General features: G+C 41.3%; 1 protein-coding gene across 2 annotated transcripts in view; it reads right to left on the bottom strand.

Moving 5' to 3' along the window:
* CCDC77 (coiled-coil domain containing 77) overlaps positions 1 to 17,756 on the bottom strand; it is a 38,815-nt gene that overhangs the window by 14,012 nt on the left and 7,047 nt on the right. The window contains exons 3-4 of one of the 2 annotated variants that reach the window (XM_066254881.1): positions 15,819 to 16,020; positions 10,650 to 10,792 (exon numbers count right to left, since the gene is read on the bottom strand). In XM_066254881.1, coding sequence (XP_066110978.1) covers positions 10,650 to 10,792; positions 15,819 to 16,020 — 345 coding nt within the window. Of the gene's footprint in view, positions 1 to 10,649; positions 10,793 to 15,818; positions 16,063 to 17,756 lie in introns of both variants that reach the window. The other variant, XM_066254880.1, reaches the window with a different exon arrangement.

Genomic DNA, 17,756 nt, shown 5'->3' with positions numbered 1-17,756 from the left:
GAGTTGCCTGGTGGATCCTGGTGTCAGGGTGCATGCAGGAGTCTGTCTCTCTGCCTCCCTACCTCTCACTTTAAAAAAAGAAAAGAAAAACACAGTAGTGGATGCTGGGGTATACTGTAGGGTCTCCTCTTCAGGACTGATAGGTTCTTCGTCCTACAACCAGCAACACTGCAGGCTGATGGCTCACCACTGAATCTCCAGAACTAACATCGGTCAAGGGGCATTGCTTTGTTGCAACCAGGGCCATTCTAGTGCCTGAGGCAGAGGCCATGGAGCCATCCTCAGCGCCTGGGCCAACTTTGCTCCAATGGAGCCTCGGCTGCGGGAGGGGAAGAGAGAAACAGAGAGGAAAGAGAGGGGGAGGGGTGAAGAAGCAGATGGGCGCTTCTCCTGTGTGCCCTGGCCGGGAATCGAACCCAGGACTCCTGCACGCCAGGCTGACGCTCTACCACTGAGCCAACCGGCCAGGGCCCAAATGTAGTATTTTTGCTAGAGCAGATGAACTTGGTCTTAGGTACATGGTACGTGACTACTGATGAAGGTCATGTATTCCTATCCATTCCTAACAGGACCACAAGCAGTTCTCATTCATGTGGAGTGAACAACAGTATACCTTTATAGTCCTTCTTTAGGACCATGTTAACTTTTCTGCTATCAAATCAGTCTGAAGGGACTAGGATCTGGTAATTCTACAGATAACAATAGTTCACTATTGATGATATCATATTAAGTCAGACAGGATAGACAAGAAATGGCAAATACATTAGAACCCTTGGTAAGATACATGTGCTCCAGAGGGTTAGAGGTAAACTTTACAAAGCACATCACTGGAGCTTTAGGGGTCCAATCTAGGCATGCCAGAATATTCCCTTCAAAGTAATTAACAAATTATTGCATCTCACACTTACCGGCACCAAGAAGGAAACATAATTCTGAAAAGGCTTCTTCAGGTTCTGGAGAAATGTAATATACTTTTCAATAATGCTCTGACCCATATATCAAGTGACAGGGAAGGTGAACTTTCAGTGTGGCCCAGAGTTGAAAAAAATTCTGCATTAGGTCAAAACTAAAACTATTTAAGAAAACTAAAAGAGTATTTATTTACTTATTTTTTATTTATTTATTTTTTTACAGAGACAGAAAGAGAGTCAGAGAGAGGGATAGATAGGGACAACCAGTCAGAAACAGAGAGAGATGAGAAACATCATTCATTAGTTTTTCATTGTTAATTGATTGCTTTCTCATATGTGCCTTGACCGCAGGGCCACAGCAGACCAAGTAATCCCTTGCTTGAGCCAGCGACCTTGGGTTCAAGCTGGTGAGTTTTTTTTTTCTCTCAAACCAGATGAGCCCGTGCTCAAGCTGGCGACCTCGGGGTCTCGAACCTGGGTCCTCTGCATCCTAGTCCGATGCTCCATCCACTGCGCCACCGCCTGGTCAGGCTAAAAGAGTATTTAAAACCCTGACAAACAAAAATCCTAGACCTGTTGGCTTCACTGGTAAAATATACCAAACATTTAAAGGTCTAACACCAATCATTCCCAAATTCTTCCAAAAATTAAAAAAGGGGCAACATTTCTTAACTCATTTTATGAAGCCAGCATTGCCCCCAATACCAAAGCCAGACAAAAGCAGTACAAGAAAACTAGTACTGACCAATATTCTTTTTGAACATTGGTGCAAAAATTCTCAAAAAAATACTAGCCCTGGCCGGTTGGCTCAGTGGTAGAGCGTCAGCCTGGCGTGCAGGAGTCCGGGGTTCGATTCCCGGCTAGGGCACACAGGAGAAGCGCCCATCTGCTTCTCCACCCCTCCCCCTCTCCTTCCTCTCTGTCTCTCTCTTCTCCTCCCGCAATCAAGGCTCCACTGGAGCAAAGTTGGCCCAGGCGCGGAGGATGGCTCCGTGGCCTCTGCCTCAGGCGCTAGAATGGCTCTGGTTACAACAGAGCCACGCCCCAGATGGGCAGAGCATCGCCCCCTGGTGGGCAACCGGGTGAATCCTGGTCGGGTGCATGCGGGAGTCTGTCTGACTGCCTCCTGCTTTCCAACTTCAGAAGAAAAAAAAAAATACTAGTAGCAAACCAAATTTAGCAACATACTAAAAGGATTATGCACTGTGATTAACTGAAATTTATTTCTGGAATGCAATCATAGTTCAACATGAAAACTGATCAATGTAACATACCACATTAACAGAATGAAGGGGGAAAAACACACAATCAACAATTCATTTTAAAAAATGCATTTGAGGCCCTGGCCGGTTAGCTCAGTGGTAGAGCATTGGCCCAGCGTGTGGAAGTCCCGGGTACGATTCCTGGTCAGAGCACACAGGAGAAGCAACCATTTACTTCTCTACCCTTCCCCTTCTGCAGCCAAGGCTCCACTGGAGCAAAGTTGACCCGGGTGCTGTGGTGGGCTCCATGGTCTCTGCCTCAGGTGCTAGAATGGCTCTGGTTGCAGCAGAGCAATGCCCCAGATTGGCAGAGCATCACCCCCTGGTCAGCATGCCGGGTGGATCCTGGTTGGGCGCATGTGGGAGTCTGCCTGTCTGTCTCCCTACTTCTAACTTATGAAAAATACAAAAAAAGAAAAAATGCATTTGACAACATTCAACACCCTTATACAATATAAATCAGTGATAGTCAACCTAGTCCCTGCTGCCCACTAGTGGGCGTTCCAGCTTTCATGGTGGGCAGTAACAGAGCAACCAAAGTATAAATAAAAAGATAGATTTAACTATAGTAAGTTGTTTTATAAAGATTTATTCTGCTAAACTCAGCGAAAATCCAACATAAAGTACTTGGTAAGTAATTATTATTATATGCTTTAACTCGCTGTAACTCTGCTTTATAAATTTTATAAAATAAAGTTATTTCCCTACTTTATAAATCACCATTACTGTGGAACTGGTGGGCGGTTAGAAAATTTTACTACTAACAGAGATACAAAAGTGTGGGCAGTAGGTATAAAAAGGTTGACTACCCCTGATATAAACACTCAACAAATTAGGAATAAAAAGAAACAACCTCTACAAAATAAAAGCTATGTATGAAAAATCCACTGTGAACATCATATTCAGTGGTAAAAGAATGAGAGTTTTCCTCGAAAATCAAGAACAAGACAAGGATGCCTGCTTTTACAACTTCTATTTAACAGCATATTGAAAGTCCTAGCCAGAGTGAGCAAACAAGTGGAAAGGAAGAGGTACGATTATCTTTGTTCACAGATGACATGATCTAATACGTAGAAAACCCTAAGATATACAGAAAACCCTGAGGGTTCCACCAAGCAAACAAAAAAACAAAACCCAAACACAACTCTTAGAACTGATAAGTGACTTCAGCAAAGTAGGAAAACAAATTCAACATGCAGAAATCAGTTGAATTTAAAATTTTTTTTAAAAAATCGATTTTAGAAAGAAAGGAAGGGGGAAAGAGAAAGAGAGAGAGAAACATCAATTTGTTGTTCCACTTATCTATACATTCACTGGTTGATTACTGTATGTACCTGGTGCAGGGATCCAACCTGCAACCATGGTATATTGGGACCACACCATAATTAACTGAGCTAACTGCTGAGGGCTCAGTTGCATTTCTACACACAGGCAACGAACAATTAAGAATTCAATTTAGCCTGAACAGATAGTGGCACAGTGAATAGACTGTTGATCTGGGACACAGAGGACCCAGGTTTGAAATCTAGAGGTTACTGGTTTGAGAGTGGGCTCACGAGATTGAGTGTGGGGTTGCCGGCTTGAGCGTGGGATTATTGAAATGACCCCATGGTCGCTTGCTTGAGCCCAAAGGTCACTGGCTTGAAGCCCAAGGTTGCTGGCTTAAGCCCAAGGTCACTGGCTTGAATAAAGGGTTACTGGCTTGGCTGGGGCCTCTTGGTCAAGGCACGTATGAGAAGCAATCAATGAGCAACTTAAGTGCCACAACTAAGAGTTGATGCTCATCTCTTTCCCTTCCTGTCTGTATCACTCACTAAAAAAAAATAAATTAAAAAAAAAAAATTAAGCCTGATCTGGGACCTGGTGTCGTGCAGTGGATAGAGCATTGACCTGGAATGCTGAGGTCACTGGTTCAAAACCTTGGGCTTGCCCAGTCAAGACACTTATGAGAAGCAACTACTACAAATTCATGTTTCCTGCTCCTCCCTCTGCCCTTTCTCTCTCTCTTTCTCTCTTCTATCTAAAATCAACAAATAAAATTTTTTTTTTAAAAAGAATTCAATTTATAGCCCTGGCCAGGTGGCTCAGTGGATAAAGTGTTGTCCCAGTGCATAGAGCTCATGGGTTTGGTCCCTGGTCAGGGCACAAATGAGAAGTACTCAGTAAAAACACAACTAAATGGTACAACTAAGTGGAACAACGAGTTGATGTTTCCTTCTGTTTCTCTTCCTGCCCCACCTCTCTCAAATCAATGAAAAAATTTAAAAAAGAAAAAGAATTCAATTTATAATAGCCTCATAAAAAATAAAATACGAGAGAAAAAGATGGCAGCGGAGTAGGCGGATGCACAGACGCCCAGCTCTCACCATCAAACTGGAATACAAATCAATTTAGGAAAAATCAGCATGAAAAACCAACTCTGAACTGCAAGAACAGCTCTCAAAAACCAAGGAGCAAAGAAGAAGCCACAACAATCCTGGTAGGGAGCATCTGAATCTCCTCTGCTTATAGGAATGGGGGGGGGGGGAGGTGAGGCTGAGAGTCCAGAGGGGATCTCACACAGGGAAAAGAACAGAAACTACTGCTCACAGCCCCTTGCCTGGCGACCAGGGAGTGAGGTGTGTTGAAAAAACCAGCTTATCTCCCAAGTGGAAAGGACAGGGAGAGGGACAGACTGTGAGGGGCTAAAGATTGCAAGAAACGAACTAAAAAAGTTGAGTCATCTGTGCTGGAGGTGGCCATAGCTAGGGGAGGGACTGAACCTTTCACAAAACAGAGCTGAAGTGCTTCCGGATCAGAGATCTCCAGACATCTGTCCAGCTCCAATCAGCGCAACAAGACACAGCTGAAAACAAGAAGTAGGGAGGAGGGGCAGTAACTCAGGTCTCCATGGAGATCTAAGATACACCTCCCCCTACTGAAGCTGAGAAAAAACCCTGCCCCCAGTAAGATTAGTTGGTGGAAGAGACCTTCAGAGTCTCAGGTTACACCCACAGCATTCCTGGATACAGTTTCAAGGAAGCCCCCTGCTGAGATCAGTAAACAAGACTATAACCTGTTAAGAAAACAAACAAATCAAGACTTCAAAGCTGCCCAAGTCCGAAAGTGGATTACAAATAAAAGCTGATACCAACCCAAGAAAACCTAGAAATAACAAACACAACTGAAAACTGGAGGCAGACAACACCAAGCCTAGACTCAACCAACTCTACAAACAAAACACCGAAAATGAGAAGACAAAAAAGTGCAATCCAAATGAAACCTTCAGGAGATGAACTGAGTGATATGGAAATAATCAAACTTCCAGATGCAGAGTTCAAAATAATGATTGTAAGGATGCTTAGGGATCTTAGAACAACAATGGATGGTCACTATGAACACCTAAATAAAGAAATAGTAAGTATAAAAAAGAATCAGTTGGAGATGACAAATACAATATCAGAAATAAAGACCACAATGGAAGGAATTAAAAACAGGATAGAGCAGAGGATCAAATCAGCAAGTTAGAGGACAACTGGAATGAAGGCATGAAAGCAGAGAAGAAAAGAGAAAAGAGACTCAAAAAGTCAGAGGAGCCTGACCAGGCGGTGGCGCAGTGGATAGAGCGTCAGACTGGGATGCGGAAGACCCAGGTTAGAGACCCCGAGGTTGCCAGTTTGAGCGCGGGCTCATCTGGCTTGAGCAAAAAGCTCGCCAGCTTGGACCCAAGGTCGCTGGCTCGAGCAAGGGGCTACTCAGTCTGCTGAAGGCCCGCGGTCAAGGCACATATGAGGAAGCAATCAATGAACAACTAAGGTGTCGCAATGCGCAATGAGAAACTAATGATTGATGCTTCTCATCTCTCTGTCCCTGTCTATCCCTCACTCTGACTCTCTCTCTGTCTGTAAAAAAAAAAAAAAAAAAAAGTCAGAGGAAACTCTTAGAGAGCTCTGTGACAACATGAAGAGAAATAACATCCACATCATAGGGGTTCCTGAAGAAGAAAAAAAAGAACAAGAACAAGGGATAGAGACTTTGTTCAATCATATCATAGCTGAAAACTTCCCTAAATTAATGCAAGAGAAACTCTCACAAGTCCAAGAAGCACAGAGGACTCCATTAAAGAGAAACCCAAAGAAACCTACACCAAGACACATCATAATTAAAATACCAAAGCTAAGCGATAAAGAGAAAATATTAAAAGCTGCAAGAGAAAAAAAAGTTATCACCTACAAAGGAGCCCCCATAAGGATGACATCCAACTTCTCAACAGAAACACTTGAGGCCAGAAGGGAATGGCAAGAAATATTCAAAGTAATGCAGAACAAGAACCTACAACCAAGACTACTTTATCCAGCAAGGCTATTGTTTAAAATCAAAGGAGAAATAAAAAGCTTCCCAGACAAAAAACAACTCAAGGAATTCATTTACAACCAAACCAATGCTGCAGGAAATGTTAAGGGGCCTGTTGTAAACAGATCAAAATGGGAAAAGAATATAGCAAAAAAGGAATACACCTTTAAAGAAGAAAATGGCAATAAACAACTACATATCAATAATAACCTTAAATGTAAATGGATTAAATGATCCAATCAAAAGACATAGGGTAGCTGCGTGGATAAGAAAACAGGACCCATACATATGTTGTGTACTAGAGACCCACCTTAGAACAAAAGACACACATAGATTGAAGGTAAAAGGATGGAAAAAAACATTTCATGCAAACGGAAATGAAAAAAAATCGGGGGTAGCAATACTTATATCAGACAAATTGGACTTTAAAACAAAGGATATAGTAAGAGATAAAGAAGGCCACTACATAATGATAAAGGTAGTATAACTATTAATAATAATCCAACAGGAAGATATAACTATTATAAATATCCATGCACCTAATATAGGAGCACCCAAATATATAAAGCAGACTTTGATGGATTTAAAGGGCGAGATCAACAGCAATACTATAATAGTAGGGGATTTCAATACCCCACTAACATCACTAGATAGATCCTCAAGAAAGAAAATTAACAAAGAAACAGCAGACTTATTGGACACACTAGATCAACTCAATTTAATAGATATCTTCAGAACCTTTCACCCTAAAGCAGCAGAATATACATTCTTTTCAAGTGCTCATGGTACATTCTCTAGGATAGACCACATATTAGGGCACAAAAGTGCTCTCAACAAATTTAAGAGAACTGAAATCATATCAAGCACTTTCTCCGATCACAACGGCATGAAACTAGAAATGAATCACAACAGAAAAGCTCAAAAATTCTCAAACACATGGAAACTAAATAGCAGGGTGTTAAATAATGAATGGATTAAGAATGAGATCAAAGAAGAAATAAAAAAATTCCTAGAAACGAATGACAATGAGCATACAACAACTCAAAATTTATGGGACACAGCGAAGGCAGTGCTGAGAGGGAAGTTCATAGCACTACAGGCACACTTTCAGAAGCTAGAAAAAGCTCAAATAAACAACTTAACCCTGCATCTAGAAGAATTAGAAAAAGAACAGCAAGTAAAGCCCAAATGTAGTAGAAGGAAGGAAATAATAAAGATCAGAGCAGAAATAAATGACATAGAGGCTAAAGAAACAATACAGAGGATCAATGAAACTAGGAGCTGGTTCTTTGAAAAGGTAAACAAGATTGATGAACCTTTAACTAGACTCACCAAGAAAAAGAGAGAGAGAGGACTCAAATAAATAAAATTAGAATGAGAGAGGAGAAATAACAACTGACACAACAGAAATACAAAATATTGTAAGAAAATACTGTGAAGAACTGTATGCCAAAAAACTAGACAACCTAGATGAAATGGACAAATTCCTTGAAACATACAATCTTCCAGAAATCAATCTGGAAGAATCAGAAAACCTAAACAGACCGATTACAACAAATGAGATTGAAACAGTTATCAAAAAACTCCCAACAAAGAAAAGTCCGGGGTCCGATGGCTTCACAACGGAATTCTACCAAATATTCAAAGAACTAACTCCTATCCTTCTCAAGCTATTTCAAAAAATTCAAGAGGAAGGAAGACTTCCAAGCTCCTTTTATGAGGCAAGCATAATTCTGATTCCAAAACCAGGCAAAGACAACACAAAGAAAGAAAATTATAGGCCAATATCTCTGATGAATATAGATGCTAAAATCCTCAACAAAATATTAGCAAATCGAATCCAACAATATATGGAAGAAATCATACACCATGATCAAGTGGGATTTATTCTGGGGAGGCAAGGCTGGTACAATATTCGTAAATCAATCAATGTGATTCATCACATAAACAAAAAGAAGGAGAAAAACCGTATGATAATTTCAATAGATGCAGAAAAAGCATTTGATAAAATCCAGCACCCATTCATGATCAAAACTCTCAGCAAAGTGGGAATACAGGGAACATACCTCAACATGATAAAAGCCATCTATGAGAAACCCACAGCCAACATCATACTCAATGGGCAAAAATTAAAAGCAATACCCTTAAGATCAGGAACAAGGCAGGGGTGCCCCCTTTCACCACTCTTATTTAACATGGTCCTGGAAGTCCTGGCCACAGCAATCAGACAAGAAGAAGAAATAAAAGGCATTCAAGTTGGAAAAGAAGAAGTAAAACTATCATTATTTGCAGATGATATGACTTTGTATATAGAAAACCCTAAAGTCTCAGTCAAAAAGCTACTGGACCTGATAAATGAATTCAGCAAAGTGGCAGGATATAAAATCAATACTCAGAAATCAGAGGCATTTTTATACACCAACAATGAACAGTCAGAAAGAGAAATTAAGAAAACAATCCCCTTCACAATTACAACCAAAAAAATAAAGTACCTAGGAATAAACTTAACCAAGAAGACTAAAGATTTGTACTCGGAAAATTACAAAGCATTGATAAAAGAAATCAAGGAAGATACAAACAAGTGGAAGCATATACCGTGCTCATGGTTAGGAAGAATAAACATCATTAAAATGTCTATATTACCCAAAGCAATCTATAAATTCAATGCAATACCAATTAAAATACCAATGACATACTTCAAAGATATAGACCACATATTCCAAAAATTTATATGGTACCAAAAGAGAACATGAATAACCTCAGCAATCTTAAAAAACAAGAATAAAGTGGGAGGTATCACACTTCCTGATATCAAGTTATACTACAAGGCCATTGTACTCAAAACAGCCTGGTATTGGCATAAGAACAGGCATATAGATCAATGAAACAGAACAGAGAACCCAGAAATAAACCCACAGTTCTATAGACAACTGATACTTGACAAAGGAGGTAAGGAAATACAATGGAGTAAAGACAGCCACTTTAACAAATGGTGTTGGGAAAATTGGACAGGTACCTGCAAAAAAAATGAAACTAGATCACCAGCTTACACCACTCACAAAAATAAACTCAAAATGGATAAAAGACTTAAATGCAGGCCGTGAAACCATAAGCATCTTAGAAGAAAACATAGCCAGTAAGCTCTCCGACATCTCTCGGAGCAATATATTTGCTGATTTATCTCCACGGGGAAGTGAAATAAAAGACAGGATAAACAAATGGGACTATATCAAACTAAAAAGCTTTTGCACAGCTAAAGACAACAAGAACAGAATAAAAAGACAAACTACACAATGGGAGAACATATTTGACAATACGTCTGATAAAGGGTTAATAACCAAAATTTATAAAGAACTTGTAAATCTCAACACCAGGAAGACAAACAATCCAATCCAAAAATGGGCAAAAGAGATGAATAGACACTTCTCCAAAGAGGACATACAGATGGCCAATAGGCATATGAAAAAATGCTCAACATCACTAATCATTAGAGAAATGCAAATTAAAACCACAATGAGTTATCACCTCAGAGTTCCCCCTGAGGAACAAGGATTCCCAGCCTGACACCAGGGTTCCATCCCACGGTTCCAATGCTGGAAGAAGAATGTCTAAGCACTGGGTTCTACACATGAAACTAATAAAATATCTTCCGTCAACTGTAATTAAAAAATAAAAAATTGTTTTGAGAAAAAGTGTATGATACTGGATGCTGTGGAACACTGCTCAGATGCCACCTTCAGGACCAAGGCACCTATCCCTCAGCTCTTGAATCCTTCTCCAGGAAGTGCCATTGGCTGAAGGAAGCTGTTTTTCCCTGGTGGCAACCTACATCTAATGATCGATTATTGTGAGGATACAAAAGTCTTACTCCTTTGCCTTTGAAAGGCTGTCCCAGCCTCACAGCTTCTTCTAGGGTCAGCCACAGCCGTTACTACTGTGTCACAGTTCAAATTCTTCCCCTGCCAAAGTCTGCTCACAGATGTTAATTCTTGAGAACCTTGCTACTAACCAGCCTTGCAGATGGCAAATCTCCATCTCAGAGTCTTTTGCCTAGAAACTACAACCTTAGAAATTACAAGAGAAAATTATCTTATTTAATGTATTAGAAATATAACTCCAACATTCCCCTACTCCTACGTGGTACCTGATTCTCAGTTGGTCATTTTCTGAGTAGAGGCGCAAAACGTGTTCCCGTTCCTGGAAGAGGCAGAACTGCATATCACTTAGAGCTTTCTGCAATTCAGCAACCTCTTCCTCCCTCTGCTGCAAATCCCATTCTCGTTTGTGCTGAAAAAAAAAAAAAAAAAAGTAGATGAATAGATAATGAGCTTCACAGAAGTTCCTCTTATTGAATGTGGAAGAGTCAGTTCATGTAGATACACTACAATGTGAATAGTTTCACCAATACAGACGTCAAATAACAATACATTATATGTAGACTTGAGTTTAAAAGTTGCAGGGTGAGCCCTGGCCGGTTGGCTGAGTGGTAGAGCGTCGGCCTGGTGTGTAGAAGTCCAGGGTTCGATTCCCGGCCAGGGTACACAGGAGAAGCGCCCATTTGCTTCTCCACCCCTCCCCCTCTCCTTCATCTCTGTCTCTCTCTTCCCCTCCCGCAGCCGAGGCTCCACTGGAGCAAAGATGGCCCGGGCGCTGGGGATGGCTCCTTGGCCTCTGTCCCAGGCGCTAGAGTGGCTCTGGTCGCGGCAGAGCATCACCCCCTGGTGGGCAGAGCGTCGCCCCCTGGTGGGCGTTCTGGGTGGATCCCGGTCGGACGCATGCAGGAGTCTGTCTGACTGTCTCTCCCGGTTTCTAGCTTCAGAAAAATACAAAAAAAAAAAAGAAAAAAAGAAAAGAAAAGAAAAGTTGCAGGGTGAGTATGATATTTGCATGTAATGTCAAAGCTCTCATATTTTCCTTTTACAAACCACAGAACCCAGAATGCCAGTTGGTACACCTGTTCTAGTCACAATTTATTTATTTATTTTCTTAAAATGAATTTATTCGGGTGACATTGGTTAGTAAAATTAGATAGGTTTCAGGTGCGCAATTCTATAATACATCATGTGTATATTGTATTGTGTATTCACCGCTCTAAGTCAAGTCTCCTTCCATCACCATTTATCCCCCTTTTAGACTCTTCTTTTTTAAAAATGCTTTCTATTCACTAGCATTATGAAATTTTGGAACACAAAGATAAAAGAGTATGTTTCTTGCCTAGAGCTAAGGAATTTTGTGGAGAGACAGATAGGCAAACAATTAAAATAATTATTTTAAAAAATTTTTGATTGATTTTAGTGAGAGAAAAAGGGAGAGGGGGAGAAGAGCGAGTGAGAGAGAGGAAGAGGAACATAAATTCGTTCCTGTATGTGCTCTTACCAAGGACTGAATCAGCAACCTCTGTGCCTTGGGATGATGCTCTAACCAACGGAGCTAACTGGCCAGGGCAAAAATAAAGTATTTAACAGAGGAACATGCCTAGTAAAATGGTAGAGGGAGAAAGTATGGAAGAAGTAAAAATCTCTGAAGCTTTTTTGGGAAGTCAGAGACCACCATCAAAAAGTAAAGCTTGTGCTTGACCAGGTGGTGGCGCAGTGGATAGAGCATCGGACTGGGATGTAGAGGACCCAGGTTCAAGACCCCGAGGTCACCAGCTTGAACGCAGGCTCATCTGGTTTGAGCAAAAGCTCACCAGCTTGGACCCAAGGTTGCTGGCTCGAGCAAGGGGTTACTCCGTCTGCTGTAGCCCCACGGTCAAGGCACAGGTGAGAAAGCAATTAATGAACTAAGGTGTCGCAACGAAAAACTAATGATTGATGCGTCTCATTTCTCTCCATTCCTGTCTGTCTGTACCTATCTATCCCTCTCTCTGACTCTCTCTCATTATCTGTGTAAAAAAAAAAAAAAAAAAAGTAAAGCTTGAGAGAAGACTGCTAGAGACAAGATGAGGGTTGGTACTCTGAGAAAAGAGAACTGTACATACAGAACCAACCAAGAGTTGTAAATGTTTGGACAAACAGAAGTATTTTAGTATTACTAGAGTGCAAAGTGAGAGGCAGAATGAAGAAGTATGAGACTAGAGGATAGGACACTGGTTAAGGAAGATATTGTAATAATGCAGATAAGCTCTAACAAGATTCCAAACTAGTGTTGAGGCAATATGATGAAGATGTTGAAATGGATTAAGGGATATTTAGGAAGCAGAATCAACAGAACTTACTAAATGATTGAATGTAGGGGCTGGGCAAAATTATAGGTAATCATATCATTTAATAAGATACAGAATAAAGAGAAAAGTTAAGAGATAAGAAATGGAAGGAGGGCCTGACAAGGCTGTGGTGCAATGGGTAGAGCATCAGCCTGGGATGCTGAGGACCCAGGTTCAAAACCCTGAGGTCACTGGTGAGCCCTGAGCACGGGCTCACCAGCTTGAGCGCGGGGGTTGCTGGCTTGAGCATGGGATCATAGACATGATCCCACGGTCACTGGCTTGAGCCCAAAAGTTGCTGACTTGAGCCCAAAGGTTGCTGGCTTGAGCAAGGGGTCACTGGCTCGGCTGGAGCCCCCCAGTCAAGGCACATATGAGAAAGCAATCAATGAACTAAGGTGCCACAACTATGAGTTGATGCTTCTCATCTCTGTCCCTTCCTGTCTGTCTGTCCCTGTTTGTCCCTCCCTTGCACTCTCCCCCTCTCTTGCTCGCTAAGAAAAACAGAAAAGAAAAAAATGAAAAGAAATGGAGGGAAGGAAAATGGTAGTTGTTCATGTGTACATGTGGGTAGATTAGTTCAGATATAAACATATTAACATGGAACGCAGGAGAAAAGAGTCAGCATTAGCTACTCTGGATGTTATCATTCCATACCTAGTAGTATAGATAAAAACAAGATCATTTATGGTGGAATCTGCAAGAACATTTAAGATTAAGGAAGGGAAACTGTTTATGCAAACTGACAGATGAGATAAAAACTGAGAAAAAAAAATGATACAGAATCAAGAAAAAAAAGAGAGTTTTAAGGAAGCAGAGATCAACAGTGACAGATACTGCGGAGGTCACAAACAGAAGAGATCATTTTTGCAAATGGGTATTATAGACCAAAGAAGTAGGTTTAGTGCGGGGGTAGTCAACCTTCTTATACCTACCGCCCACTTTTGTATCTCTGTTAGTAGTAAAATTTTCTAACTGCCCACCAGTTCCACAGTAATGGTGATTTATAAAGTAGGGAAGTAACTTTATAAAATTTATAAAGCAGAGTTACAGCAAGTTAAAGCATATAGTAATAATTACTTACCAAGTACTTTATGTTGGATTTTCACTGAGTTTGGCAGAATAAATCTTTATAAAACAACTTACTATAGTTAAATCTATCTTTTTATTTATACTTTGGTTGCTCCACTACCGCCCACCATGAAAGCTGGAACGCCCACTAGTGGGCGGTAGGGACCAGGTTGACTACCACTGGTTTAGTGGAACAGTAAGGAGAAACCAAATTATAATCACAGAGACATAAGTGGGTGATAAAGTCAAACTATTCTAGAAGTGGGGTTACGAAAAGAGTCGAGTGGGAAATACAACTCAAGAATGGTGGGTTTTTTTGTTTTTTGTTTTTTTAAGTTGGGAAAAGCCCATGTTAAGCAAGAGGTTAAAAACAGAACACAAAAAGAAGAAAGATGATGAGGGTTTGTTTGAAGGAAAAAGGGATGAGGGTCAGGTAGAGTGTTGGATCAACTCAGCTTGAAGAGGGAGAGACATCTTGTCTTTGAAGCAATAAGAAAGAGGAAAGGGGCCCTGGCCGGTTGGCTCAGCAGTAGAGCGTCGGCCTGGTGTGCGGGGGACCCGGGTTCGATTCCCGGTCAGAGCACATAGGAGAAGCGCCCATTTGCTTCTCCACCCCCCTCTCCTTCCTCTCTGTCTCTCTCTTCCCCTCCCGCAGCCAAGGCTCCACTGGAGCAAAGATGGCCCGGGCGCTGGGGATGGCTCCTTGGCCTCTGCCCCAGGCACTAGAGTGGCTCTGGTCTTGGCAGAGCAACTCCCTGGAGGGGCAGAGCATCGCCCCCTGGTGGGCATGCCGGGTGGATCCCGGTCGGGCGCATGCGGGAGTCTGTCTGACTGTCTCTCCCGGTTTCTAGCTTCAGAAAAATACAAAAAAAAAAAAAAAAAAAAAGAGGAAAGATGGACACAGATATAGGTGACAGTGGATGGGAAGAAGTCATACATGATAGCTGTATTTCCTCTGTGAACTAGGAAGATTGCCTGGCAAGAGATGGCTAAGACGGGGTTGCAGACTGGAACAGAGTAGGCAAGGTACAGCACAGGTGGGGAGGGAGAAGGAACTGACTAGGGAGAGGTAAGAAAAACTGTTGTGTAATGACTGGGATACAGATGAGTTTGTTTACCATAAATTCCCTAATGATTTGTGACCTTTCTAGGACAGTGATTCACAACTAGAGGCAATTTTTCTTGTGCCCTAGGAGAAATTTGACATCTGCAGGCACTTTTGATGGTGACAGCTGGGGGTGGGGTGAGGGTATGTGTTTGTGTGCTACTGGTATCTAGTGAGTTGAGGCCAAAGAAGCTGCAAAACATCTTACAAATCATAGGATAGTTCCCACAATAAAGAATTACCAAGTCCAAAATGTCATTAGTGCCAAGGGTGAGAAACCCTGCTCTAGGAGAATAGGATTCAATTATAGCAGGCATCCCCAAACTACGGCCGGCCCTCCAGCAGCATACAGCCCTGAGACCATTTATCTGCCCCCGCCGCATTTCCAGAAGGGGCACCACTTTCATTGGTGGTCAGTGAGAAGAGCACTGTACGTGGCAGCCCTCCAACGGTCTAAGGGACAGTGAACTGGCCCCCTGTGTAAAATGTTTGGGGACCCCTGAATTATAGCTATGCAAGTGAAGCAAAAGAATAAGCAAGGGGTCAAGTGCAGACAGTACAATTATTACCGAAGTGGAGTGTGACAGTGTTCAGGTTAGAAGGGAAGGATGTAATGTCACAGACAAGACATACAGCATTTGGAAAACTGGGAAGTCGAGGAACCATGGAGGTGCTAATGAAGTCAGGTGCACGGGGCTGAAGGAACTAGAAGTATAAGAGAGATGGAGATGTATGAGTTTAAGATTTTGGAAGTGGAGCAGTTTTGGGGGAATTATGATCTAATGAGGGGCCCAAAGGGTAGGTAGCTAGGCTGGGTAGAAGGGAACTGAAAAGCATCCACCTGTGATACAAGTTGGCACTTCCAGAGCTTCTTTCAGTCATGGATAGACTTATTCAGAGCCCTAAAAGGGCGTGCATCCTCTCTTTCTCACCTCTCCTTCACAAGCTTCTTTGTATAACTCCAGTTTCTTTAATAGGTCCTCATTTTCTGCCTCACACTCAGCCATCTTCTTTTGATAATATTCCAGAAGCTCCCGAGAAGGGCAGAGAAGAGCCAGACGATCTTCCATGGAAGGCAAAGGAGTTGACTCCACTGACTCTGAGAAAGACACGCCCTTCCACCTGGTAGAACCACTGCGACCACACGCAGCACCATGTTTGGAAACAGTTGTCAGCCTATGTGAAATTAATATTCATTAAACTGTCTAAACATTTATTTATTTATTTTAATTAGATTTATTGGGGTGGCATTGGTTAATAGAATTATATAGGTGTCAGGTATACAATTCTAAAACACATCATCTGTACTCTGCACTGTGCTCACCACTCCAAGTCAAGTCTTCTTCTATCACCATTTATCACCCCCTTACCCTGTTCTACCTCTCCCAACCCCGTTTAAACATTTATGAAACATAATTTCTTAAATAAAAAAAGAGGTTTATGTTCTTAAAGTGTGTATAAATAATAAATTTTTAAAATTCATTTTAAAGTCGAATATAAAATGAGACCAGATAACAGTTCAAAAATTTAATACCTAAGACAGGGGTCCCCAAACTTTTTACACAGGGGGCCAGTTCACTGTCCCTCAGATCGTTGGAGGGCCAGACTATAAAAAAAACTATGAACAAATTCCTATGCACACTGCACATATCTTATTTTAAAGTAAAAAAACAAAATGGGAACAAATACAATATTTAAAATAAAGAACAAGTAAATTTAAATCAACAAACTGACCAATATTTCAATGGGAACTATGCTCCTCTCACTGACCACCAATGAAAGAGGTGCCCCTTCCAGAAGTTCGGCGGGGGCCGGATAAATGGCCTCAGGGAGCTGCATGTGGCCCGCGGGCCATAGTTTGGGGACCCCTGACCTAAGACATATATCAATAGGAACAATTATACACTGCTAATAAAGTGTATCTTGGTGAAATGACAGACAATTGGAAGAATCTAGTAAAATTACAATTCCTCTTGTTCTAGAGAAACTCCTGCACACTTGCATAAGGTGACACAAAAGAAAATGTCCATAGTAACATTACGTGAGTCAGCATTAGAAACTATAATCGAGTCACTAACCTCACAGCCACATCAGATCCTAATCTCTAGCAGTGGAGACATGTGAATTCCACAGACCAAGACTAGACAAGATCTAAGGGTAATCAAAGGCTGAACAAGAAGTATTTTTAAGCTAAAACAATGAAAGTTAGAAAATTAGTGATGCAGAAGTAAAGAAACCCTCATGTGAAAATTAATCCATTCTGACTGATTGCAATGTACAAGGTTACAAAACAGACACAGAGTGGAAAAACTTGATTCCAGAAGCCCAGAGTTGTAACTAATGAAGGTTATGGTAAGCACTTTTTAATAAGTGAACATGTATAGAAGAGATACTAAAGTGTATTTTCAGCTAACTTGAAGAAAAAAACTAGTATCTCAATCACAAAAAACTGGTGACAGAAATACTATTTTACTCAATGTTTCATGTTTTCCAAGGGAGTTGCTTTATAACAACTTTGAAAAACAGGTTAGTAGATGAACTAAGAGGTATTTCTGAGATTTGGCAGCTGAGAGGTGTGGCAATGAGCAGGAGGAAGACATGTCACAAGGCAAGGTGATGGCAGAACCAGAATTCCAAGTCCCCTGCACATGTTGGTTGGCTCCTCTACTATAATCCAGGATGCACTGGACTAGGCCCACTCAAACAGTCTGGATTCTAGTGTTACCATTTAATATGTCTTACTTTTAAATCTAAATTCCAATTAAGAATAGAGAAATGAGTCTGACATATTTCAAATCCAGAGTGTAGAAGTATACTTCCAAAGTCCTTATAGTTCCTAAGCTAACTTATACTAAGGTTACAGAAATCTT

Source organism: Saccopteryx bilineata, chromosome 2, assembly GCF_036850765.1.
Source record: "Saccopteryx bilineata isolate mSacBil1 chromosome 2, mSacBil1_pri_phased_curated, whole genome shotgun sequence".
Classification (NCBI taxonomy): Eukaryota; Metazoa; Chordata; class Mammalia; order Chiroptera; family Emballonuridae; genus Saccopteryx; species Saccopteryx bilineata.
Note: the sequence above shows the minus strand (reverse complement) of the source record. Positions and strands in the feature narration are given on the sequence as shown.